Raw genomic sequence first — 12,657 nt, forward strand, 5'->3', positions numbered from 1 at the left:
AATCGGGAACCGTTTCAACAATGAAATCAGAAAAAATGGCAAACTTTGATAGGAAACGATCGACCTCGAGTCACAAATATCCAAGTCTGACCAGCAGCACTACAGATTTACTCTAAAATTTTTTTTCAATCGAGGTCAGCTCATGGGATCGAACCCGGCATCTCTCGATGATAGGCAGAAGCTTAAGGACCGAGTTATGCTGCTGGCTATGTACATATATATCGACATTATCAAATTCTCGCGGTCTAGATTAGCACTTGCCTTACTGTGCTAAAAAAATCCGCTAATCATTGCTGGACGCCAAGCGTCCAGGTAAAAATGTGTGTTTTAAGTTAAAATAATGCAAAAATCTGCAAGCCTATACATATATTGTAATTAGCTATAAAAATCATTTTATCGTATTATTGAACTTCGAATAATATAAAATCAGTACAAAAATTAAAAATAGAAAACAGCAGAAGCAGAGCCGTCATTCCAAGGCAGATATCATTGAGCGCGGCGCGTAATGAATTCTCACTGTCTTGTGGGGACGTGACAATTGGTTCACTTGCAAAAGGTTCAACGACACAATGTACCCGACAATTAGTGCACTGACAACATGTACCCGTGACAAAATCTTCATGCGACAATTGGTTCACGCGACAAAATGATCACGCGAGAAAATGTCCACGGAAATAACGTTCAAGCGACAAAATGATCGAAAGTCCTAAATTTTCCTATTTTAATGGAAAAAGTAACTTTTTATTGTATTATATTATATATATCTATCGCGGATTTCACTGAATTAGTTTATATGTTAGGGCATCTCAATCGTATACAAAATTTTCTTAATTTCTCATCATATAAATAAGACAAATTTACATTTAAAAAAATTCACATGGTATTTTTCTTCACATGGCTAAGGTATGGAAAAAATCTGATCAAACGCTGGTATCGGCACGTCTTGATATTTCCATTTTCGCAAGAAATCTCTATTTTTTACTAATATACATTTTTTCATTTAGCATAATGTGAATTTAAAATGACTGAAAATTTAATTACATTGTGTTTAAAATATCTATTGATTACCAGGTGTTTCAAATAATATTATTTTTCAATTACAGAGGATTTAAAACTTTTAAAGCGAACCTTCGATCGCATCGAAAGCTACAGAGTGTAAACTTTATTTAGGTGCGCGAACTTTTACTCAAACAACGTTTTTTTCGCTACATATTTCGTCTTTTCACTCAATCTATGCGAATGTATAAAACTTACTCGTATAATATAAAAAATATATACACATTTTATAGAAAATATAAACGTGTCTGTTGTATTTTGTAGAAAGTTTTCGAAAAGAGAAAAAATTCAAAAGCCGTAATGTCGGCCGCTCGTTTGTAAATCGCGTTATATTCGCGATGGTAATTTTTTTTTTTTTGCGCTCAGGCAAAGTTTGTTAACACGACTTGAACTTTAATAAATACACCCGTCCGGGTAATACTCGGAATGTTTATGATTTATTGGGGAAGTTTTTAAAGTGTGCAAGACGTGATCACCTTCAAGTCTAGCGCAAAATATACCCACGCCAAAAGCTTTACCGGCCGTTTTGTACAACTTTTGTACGACATTTTGACTGTTTTCGCCGCTTTTCATGTACTTCCATATACGTACATATGTATGTCTATGGATATTTATTGATTCATTGAAAATATTACTAAATATCCATACATACGTTTGATATATGACAGTTTAATACAAATTTAGTGAGACAGATATTATGATAAACACATTATCTAGTATCTTATATGATATATTTATTTATACATATAATGTATAAATAAATTTATATAATAGATAATCAAAGTCAAATAGTTTGAATGTCTAAATATAGGTATATGTATACTTTTCTCAAGGCTAAATATGTAACATAAATAAAACTTTTGATGCAAAGTTTAGAATATTGAGTAGTTTATTTTGTGATGTATGTATGTATGTAGTTTGTTATTATACGAGGAGATTAGTGAGGTGTCAATTGATTGAATGCGAAATTCGAAAAAAGTTTTATCTTTTATAATATTTTGGTACGAAATAACATATTATATGTATCTAGAAAAAATAAACTAAAATATTTCTTGTTTCAGAAATACAAACATACATATTTTTGAAAATTTCTATAGCCTTTTCACAATAAAAGCTTTACAAAATTTGTTTGAATTTTAACTATACTTATACAGTTTTTCTGATTTCAACCAAAATATGAATTGAATTATTTTTATTTTATACATATGTATATGTATATGTATATGTTTACTAGGAAGGCCTAACAGGAAATTCATAACGCGCATTCCTGGCCAATTGCCAAATTTATCAATATGTATATTGATAAATTTGGCAAACATCTTTGCAGAATTTAATATAACTTGAAAATTTTGAGAAACAGGCAAGGTTGCAAATTTTTTGGAACCTTTTCAATGAAATTAGATAATTTGGCGAACTCTGATAAGAAAAGATCGACCTGGAGTCACATATGTAAGGACTGGCCAGTAGCACCAGACCAGGGTTTCCACTCATTTGAAAGTTTTAAACGCTTATTACTGATCTATACTGCTTGTTAATATACCTATGTATAAGTGAAATTTTATAATATTGAAAAAAAAAAAAAAAGAAATGGTCAAAATAAAGCAATGAAAGATTTCGTTCATTTATAATATAATCTGAAGATACATATGTATATCAAAAGAAAAATAAATATTAGCATTAATTTTTCTCCAAATTGATATATAAATTTTCTCCAAATTGATATGCACATATGTACAAGGAATGTAGAGCATTTAACTTATCTATTTATTTACTGAAAGAGGATGTTGTTGATCAAAAACAATGGAGTATTCTAAGCATATTAAAGCAAAATAACTTACAGCTTCGGTGTGTATGGGATGCACAGCAAACAAAAGCCCTGCAATTGCTGCAAAAGCCCTTTGAAGGCGAGCGATGGAGAGGCACACTCTGGTGAAGAGCAGGCATGCTGCAGCGTGCAATAAACCATTGGTCAAATGAAACCAAAATGGCTGCAGTCCAAACAATAGATAGTTGGCCCTGAAAATAAAATAAATAAAAAAATTAGCATAGAGTAATAAAATATTTCTTAATCATGATTAGCATAAAATTCAATTCTCCGATTGTTCATTTCCCCCCACCTTTTATTATTATTCATTACATTATGCGTGAGCTAGAACCGGTTCATAGGGTGCACCATGTTGCATTTTAATGCGAATACCTGCGAGAGCTATTCCAGATGCAGTTTTTGCTACTCAAAATGCAAATGCAATTCGTCTGAAAGACGTTATCGATGACGATCCCCCGGGAATGCATTATGGGAATGGGGGGAGAGTGCAAAGTTAATTTGCCAGAGGATGCAAGTGTGCAACTCTGGCAACGGGTACCCTTTTGAAAATTAGCGTTTGTGAAGCGACGGCGAAGACGTCTCTCAGCGGTTGCACTCCAATGTATAGTTACATATACATAATATGGGCTATGCAAGTTTATGGTCTGATGAGAGCCGAGAAGAAAAATAAGTCTGCGAATCTTCTTCGGTCACATCTTATGGGAAGTTCTTGTACGTGCGGTGAATTTGTAATCCCGATGCAACGTTCCGTTTCGTTGCGAATGCACTGGCGGCGATTTTTCCACCACCCGAGAAAATTAGACTGTGGTAAGCATTTTTCTTTCTTTTTTCCTTACATTTCCACTCGTGTGTACGAGTTATATCATATATCACGAGAATATAAAATTAAATGTCAGTATATATTTTCAGTTGTATGAACAAATTCTGCTTTCAACAAAAATTCTTCCGATTTATACTGTAGTTAACAAAAACCATCTGAACATCATCGGAAAACTGTTTTCTTTTACATAAAACGTTTCATAGAATTATTATTAGGTTAAATTTCTTCACTGTCTGTCTAATGACAATAAATAATGGGATGCATAAATATTTAGTCTTTTACGGGGGAAAAACTGAACATTTAAAATCCAAATCTGCTATTGAGACCGAGAAATATATTTTCTGAAATGTATTATATGTAGATGTATCTGAAATATATAAAAAATAATTCAAAACTGTTTCAATGCGTGACCTATGCAATTATGCAGACAGATCTCTCATTATGAATGATTTTGAATACATTTATAGGGATTACTCAAATTGATCGAGGAAAGTTTCCAAAAACTACATATTCTCGTCATAATAATTGTAGGTACAATATATGTTAGGTGACCCAAAATGGTTATAAAGACAACAGTAAAAGTAAAAGGGTAATGTTTAAAAATCTGGGACTCCAATACAATATTGGTAGAGAAAATTTTTAAATCAAATAAATACTGTAATCTAATCTTAGATAATACGAAAGAAATTTGCATATGAGCCATTAGTATGAGCTCAAATATTTAAAGTTACCATTTTCGCTGTTATTAAAAATAAAATTATATACAATAAATGAAGGATGTATTTACTTCGTTCGTTTCGTTTTTTTAATACCAAGAGCTATTCGACTTGAATAAATGTCAATATTTGTACTTGCGTATGTGATGTGCTGCAAAAAAGAGAGATTTTATTTACAGTATAAAATTTATTTAAAAGTTGATGAAGCTTCAAATAAAAATGTTTTTCAATCAAAATGCATTTAGATTACTTATTCTGTCGATAAATTTTGATTTATTTTGATCTTTATTAACTAAAAGTCGCTTTGTGAATGTTTCAAAGCCCGATTTATTTCTTTTGGTTATATTAATATTAAAATATATAAAAAAAGTATTTAAACATTTTCAATTTAAGGACAAAAATAAAATTTCGTTCACATTTATGCTCACAATAGTTACTGATATATAAATTGATCGATTTTTAATGATATTTAATATTATTCACGTAAAGTTATTGTATAATATTAAATTTCAATTAATAACTCGTAAAAGCAGAAGTAATTTGCACAGATATTCACTATCAATTTACGATCAATCGACAATCAAAAATTGACAATTAATGACAGTCAAAAATTGACAATCGAAATTGTCAATTAAAATTGACGATCAATTGCCATCGGATTGGTCCAATTATTCACGAAAAAAATTACTCAAACGTTACATATTTACATGTATATGTATTTATAGTAAAGTCTCAACGGTAAAAATTGAAAATTCAATAACTGCAACTTGGCAAATCTTTTCAGTTCGGTAACACATTTTCGCATGCCGCGAAAATCCATTCAGAGAGCGCCGGAGAACATTCTCAATGCATTTTATATATCTCGCTGGAATAAAGAGCGAATCTGTTCGCGATGTGATATGAAGCTGTGGCTCGAGGGCAGCTTGGATGGATGGATGGATGGGTAGATGGATGTTGGGGGTATCCCTGGTTTGTATGGATAGTCACGATCGTTTCGTTGAATGTACCCGATGCACCAAAATGCATTATCCATTCGTCTTTTAGATTTATCTGGCTGGACTGGGGCTCGGTGCATTTGCATCAGACTCGAGGCGTTTGCTTTTGAAAGTACGTATGTATGTATGTTTGTGCAATCAATTACTTGATTGATTGAAATTGTATTGTTATTCAGTCTACTTAGTTTTTTGTTTGTTTTAACGGAATCGAATACATTTGAATACACTCTTGAGGGGATTGAATAGTGAGCTGTAAAAGCGGGATAAAGTTCACCCCATGTGAAAAATGTACGAATTGTTTACGAGGGGTGATTAAAGTCGGTGGAAATTTTATACTTTTGTTTTGCATTAATTTATTTTTATTTTCGAAAAGAAAAGTTCGGATTGAAACCCTTATGGGGCAGCGATATATTAAATATTCAGGTGGAGGATTTTTAAGCAGGAAAACTTCCACGTAAAAAGTAAACAGATTTAATATATTGAAAAACAAAAACAGCGAATAATTTTGCGCATTAAAAAAAGGGTCTCGGTAAATCTAATTATTTTCATGTTTATTTTTTTAATACTTATCTTTTTTATATATACCGGCGTCGGAGGTAAGCCGAAATATAAATTTTTTCACCGAACCGCGCTTTAAAACTAACTTTCCGGTATAATGATTTAATGTGATTATTTTTAATCTGGCCGAGATTAATGCGAAACTCATCGGGTATTTATTACAATTACGAATTCATAAAATACTTTTAGTAAAATTGCCTAAAAAAAATCTATAGTTGAATTATTTACGTAACGGCTCTTTGTTAAACGCTTTTGAATTCGTTAATCTAGGTTTTTAGCACTTTTTAGTCTGTAAATCTCATTTTAATTCTTAAGTGGGATTTTATCGTTCAACTCTTTTTAAATTTAAGAATGGAATAATAATCATGGAATAGTGAAAGAAAAATAATTTTCATCGTTTCGAGTAAGTTTTGTAATTGAAAGATTTTTCTTCTTTTCTGCAATAGTTTGTATGAAACCGGGCGAAAAAAAAAGAAAAATAGAAAGAAAAAGGAAATTGAGGAAAAGTTTCTTTGTTATCGGACATTTTATCCGTGTAAAATATCTCGTTTACACTTGTACTCTCATTCTTTTCGTTTCGTGTGTTCTTTTTTTTCATGCAGCTGTTCAGCACTTTCTTTCGTGATTTATGTTTTCTGCGTAAGTGTGTGTACAACTTTCGTCTTTAAAATTATTTGGCAAGTAGAGAGTAACGTGTCCGTGATTTACGAGCATTAAATGTGTGTTAGCACGCGACGCTCCGATGGAAAATGGATTGACGGTAAAATTTGTTAACGCTTAATTGAGCCACACAACCGGGGAAAATTCAACAGAGAGTGCCCGGGAAAATCGTACCTAACTAACCATCAGCTAACGTACACATATCCACCGTATTTTATATGAACATACATATTATATGCCTTAAAAATAAACAACGACTTCAACGTAAAGTGAATATGCAAAATGGATTATTATATGTAGGTAAGAGAACTCGGTCGTATACACAGGGTGTCAAACACATCGGGGATTTCCTTTATGTCACGTAGCGAGTGGAACAACTTTATCTCGGCAGGAGTTGGAGTTAATGCTTCTTTGCAACTTGGATAGTTGGAGCGTTCATGAAAATAGGTATCGGTGTGAAGATATCAAAGTTTGATTGCATTACGCGATATAAGACAACAAGTCGACGTGCCAAGTTTGTTGGTCCGCAATGGCTTAATTATACCGCTTAATACAGTGCATTATTCTAGAGGCGTGTTATTTTAAATAGTTTATGCACAATCATTATGTAATTACTATACAAAGCTTCAATAGTGGGCGGTTCAATGATAAAGATGCAGTAGAAAATTTGCATTTAAAATCGAGATATAACATTTTACATTGTATTAATTTAGGTACGTGTTTATCTTTTTGAATTGTCGGATATTACTCTAACCCATTTATCTGGTAGTCTGCGCTCATCATTGTTTTCATTTTTGAGTGAAATTTTGATTTACTCTCTTCCATTTGGGCCTCACAGGGATGTTTTGTATTTGCAGTTGGTTCTTATTTATTGGAACTGGCTGTAGGTGCAAGGCATTCCTTATATTATATTTTATATTTGATATTTTTACGTATCTGCTATTATAATTGCTATTGTTTTTTTTGACTATGTATAAATGTATTATTGTCTGTGTATATACATATATTTATATTTATTTTTCTTTCTCTCTTTTCTTTTATAAGACATTCCCTTCTTTGTAGTTTTTTTATAATTCGTAATTATTTTTATTATTATTATTAGTTGTTTGTATATATATATATATGTTTTGTTTTTGTTATGTCTAATTTCTTTAGTTATTATTTTGTTTCTTTTCTTTTCTGTTATATTTTTGACCATCGTGGCGCATTAGGAATTCCTGTAATCCTACAATGGTCCAAACTTTAAATAAATAAATAAATCTGTGTTGTACTAATATTTATACGTCAATTTTTAATGAAACTGTCTACTATAAGCTTATATTATAGATTTTTTTTCAGAATATAATTTTTAAAATGTTCATAGAGTTGTTTTTCGAACCAACCAAATGTATTAATGGCTCAGAATAAATAATATCGAACAGGTCGAATTGTGAGCGTAACAGAAAAATAAAATTGAGATGGAGTGCTTTTGAAGAATGAAAAATGTTTTCAACTCCAATAATATACTGTGTTTGTGTTATATATACATATATACTATGTACAAGAAAGCTTTTGATTGACGTATTTGGTGTATGAATGCGAAACTTAGTACATTGTATGTGTTATATGTATGCATATAAGAATGTAAGGTGAAATTTAGTATATTCAAACAAATAATATTATAAATAGACTAAATAATTTTTATAATAATGAGAATATATCAAAAGAAGAGTATTTGAATCAAGGATCACTACAATAAATATAGTAGTATAATCCAAATTGAATTGTTGATAGACAAATGGATTGCATATCATGAAAAGTTTCAATTGGTATCCAAAACTATGCAAAAGAATGTCTGCTGACAAATTTGAAATTCAAAAACTGAATGGAAATATTTATATTCAATGAATGTTTCGATTGAAATAATGATGTCAAAATATAGAGTAAAATTATATAGAAGAGATTTTATGTATGTATATAGTTATTACTACAATCTTGACTTATTAAAGACTTTTGAATAAAGGTCCGTTTTAATTATGCAGCACTGCACGTTAACAGCTCGGCAACATATGGAAATTATAAAAATAAAAATAGGGAATTCCTCATATCTGTATCTCAAATCACTCTGTAGTAATCAACCTTGTATCGTACCTAAATATATTTACATTAAACACGACATCTATGGTAAAACACTGTACAGAAGTATTATACAAGGCAAATAAAAACATCAATCAATATCCACATCGACATCTACGGACAAGTTTGAAAAAGAAAATCAGATAAATTTGTAAACTCTTAAAGGAAACGATTGACCTGGAGTCACATATACAAGGTCTGATCAGTAAAAACCGGTGAGATTGAACCCGTGACCAATTTGTTCGAAAGCATTATATGTAAGCAGCCTATGCTGCTGGTAATATACATATTTCTATCACGCTATTATCTTCTATCCAAAATAGCTTTTTTCCCACTTTTAAAAGTCCGTTTATATTATCTAACATTGCACGTCAACAGCTCGGTAACACATTGTATGGAACTATTCATACTATACGGCACCGCCTGATTTCGGCACGTTCATTGTTTTGGATGAGTGAAAGGCAAAGCAGCTTACATATAAATACATTACAGAGCACGACGATACGGCGCAATATTGCTTGCGTCATATCTTTGAGTTATATTGTCACAATATAACGTTTCCGAAAATATTCATATACGCATGGCAGCATTTTGTTTAGCACGGGTGCACTTGCCACTATGACGTCACGTCATGCGTGAATGTTTCCACAGCGGCTATATATATATATATATATATATATATATATATATATATATATATATATTTATTTATATATATATATATATATATATATATATATATATATATATATATATATATATATATATATATATATATATATATATATATATATATATATATATATATATATATATATATATATATATGTGTATATTTAATTAAATCACTAATCCGATTAACGACTCTTCGCGATAAACTGAACGGATACGTCAGTGTCAAATTAACAAATTATCAAAACGCTACGAGCGATGTTCAAACGGGTCGCGTTATTCAAACGATTTTATTCGTCGGTTCTAAACTGGGATTCGAATTGAAATTCAAGCTCAAATTAATCTTTATCATTGATCTCATTTATTATCTATTATTTGGCGTATTAAATAGATCGCGAAATGCCCCCCATCCCCACCCCCCAAAGTGTTACAGTTTAATAATACGGAATGAGAGAGGCTCCGGGCACAATCTCGTCCTTATATTGCCACCAATTTATATTACAATTCTATCGAAGATTGCGCGAATATTGTCGTAATCGTTTGAATTTTCCTACTAACGATCTCGCGCAATATCGATATAGTTTAAGAGAGCACTTTGGAATGAACGACGACCCGTAATGGGCCGTATAAAATATTACAATGTAATTTTTACCGAGGTTTAGTACCCGCAGTTGTTATCTTAAGCGATCAGGGAATGAATTCACGCAAGAGGGAATATACAAAAATGTTTTATTATTAAACTTTTTAAACCTTTATATTTTATAAAATAAAATGTGAAGTAAATTACAGTTTTTTTATTATTAAAAAACCTTCTGTATCTACCAAGATACAGAAGGTTTGAATAGATTGAATTATTAATGCATTTTTGTTTTTATTTTCATATTTTATTAGAGTAAACTTGCAACTTTTCAGAAATAGCGTCTCATTTTTTTATTGCAAATACTATGGACATAAGTTATGTGGGATTTTATGTGTGTGAGTGAATTATGTAATGATTAACGTTGAGGAGTGATGTACAAACATGGTACACATGAGTGTACACGGTTTGGGAGTTGACAGAAGTGTGACGCCAACTGACAGTTGGGAGTAGAGCCGCTGACCGGAAGGCCACCGGTAGGTGCGTACGCGCACGTGTGTATACTTTAATGTACGATAAACGTACATTGAAGGACAAAGATCGCCTTTGATTATCTCTCCCGCAATCTTCCCTATATCTTCGAATTCTACAGTTATAAATAGAATTTGGATTCTCCCCAGGCCATTTGTAATTAGCAATAACCCGTTCCATCAGTGTTCAAAGCATGAGAGCAAAACAATCTTGTAAAAATATGCCCTTTCTAAGAAACGAACACTAGTGCCCCGATGTCTATTCATAACTTAATTTTTTTTTAAACTTTACCAAACCATGTGCTATTTTTTTCGGTCTGTATTTAATATAAACGTTTTTACTCAGTTATGTATTATATTACAATAAATGGTCAGTATATGTAGATTATAAAAAATATTTAAATTAAACATTCGGTTCATTAGACGGCAGGTCAATACTTACATACAATAAATGGTCAGTTACATCGGTAAGTATTTTAATTAAGTGTTCAGTATAATATTTTAACAGTTACTCCGTAATTTGACATACATACAAATGTGTATATGTATGTATGTATATTAAACTAGCTATATTTTTTTACATGGTTTTTATTTTTCCATTTAGTGTAAACTAACATTAAAATAAGATAATATTAGAAAAAAAATCGTAAAATTGAAAATGATACATCAGTAAGCATAGGTACTAGAATGAAGTTAAGATGTATTTTTAACATAACTTAATAATAAAATTCATTGAAAAGTCAAGACTAAATATTTTATTATTACGAAATTGACAGCACTTGCAATTTGTAATTTTTTTTATATCAATACAATTAAAATACCTACTGACTGAAACTGATAAAATTCATATAAACATACATATATAGCTATTATCAATTCAATTTAAAAGCTATTTAACTAACTATAATTAATAACTGACGAAAAATTTTGCTGCCATTTCTTTCAAATCTATGCATTGAAATGTCTATACGCAAATTAATACGTCCACAGTAAAAATTAAAAGCTTAAAAAAATTAAAAACCTTCCTACCTACTATGTCACCACTATTTGAGTATGATTAATGTACAATTAATAGATGTCTCGTTAATTTGCGAGTTTTCAGTGTGTCGTAATTTACCGACTTGTGTAATAAAAATGCTGTATTGTTTGTAATTGGCCAGGAAGGCGCATTGGGGTTTACTTGTAAGGCCTTCCTGGTATATAATGTAATAAAATAAATATTATAAATATATGCATGTACTTAGGTACATAAAAAGCGATATGAAGTAATTTAATGATTAAATCTATTCACTGTGATCAATTTATTTTATATGACCGTAGTAATAGCAGCAGCTCGTTTCAAATACTTCGAATCCACGCAAAAGTAAATGAAAAAGCGTGTGATCTATGAGATTTAGTTTTAGTCGTTCAGTATATATGTATGTAGTATAATAGTATTGGAGTATTGGAACTATTCGATGTCCTAAATCACAATCCGGTTCAAATAAAACTTATAACGTCGGTTTAACGATAAATGCATGACCGCCGCTTGCAGATTTATTGCAAGATACAATCTCGTTTCGATTGTCACGTGCAGGAAATATGTTCGTCTGTGGTATACCAATAGTAAGTGTAGGTATGTACATATATGTAGGTTGAAAAGCGGAGAGTAGCATCGGGCCAGTTCCGATGTGTCCATTATATATCCTGCCATTTGAAGCGTATTGCATGTTTGATATTAAAATTGCCCGTCTGTGTACGGTTAAGAGTGTGTATTTTTTTTATCGAATCGTCAATATGAGAGGTTATGTCATATTGTAGACGTTTGAAGTTATATAATATGAATTGTTTTGGTGTTCTATGGAACGATCAATTATCATTCGAATACGAATTGGAACACAAGATAATTTAATTATTCAGTTGAAAGAACTTTTCCTAGGTAATTAAACTTTGTTTGACTTATTAATTGAACGAGCGAGAAATATAAATGAAGACTTATGAAACGAAAAGCCAAACAATGCACACATTTCGTAAATTGAATTTCGTTACTTTTGTCGATTGGAAAAGGGTGGGTATTGTTTTCGTTGAATGATGAAATAATTTTGGATAAGAGTCTGGTATATTGTATTGATGAAATAATATTGTTGTAATGTA

General features: G+C 31.0%; 1 protein-coding gene across 1 annotated transcript in view; it reads right to left on the bottom strand.

Moving 5' to 3' along the window:
- Positions 1-12,657, bottom strand: part of LOC143921580 (protein O-mannosyl-transferase TMTC1-like) — a 380,756-nt gene that overhangs the window by 89,567 nt on the left and 278,532 nt on the right. Inside the window, exon 2 of the mRNA XM_077444931.1 lies at positions 2,895-3,072. Coding sequence (XP_077301057.1) covers positions 2,895-3,072 — 178 coding nt within the window. The remainder of the gene's footprint in view (positions 1-2,894; positions 3,073-12,657) is intronic.

This window comes from Arctopsyche grandis, chromosome 13 (genome assembly GCF_051622035.1).
Source record: "Arctopsyche grandis isolate Sample6627 chromosome 13, ASM5162203v2, whole genome shotgun sequence".
NCBI lineage: Eukaryota > Metazoa > Arthropoda > Insecta > Trichoptera > Hydropsychidae > Arctopsyche > Arctopsyche grandis.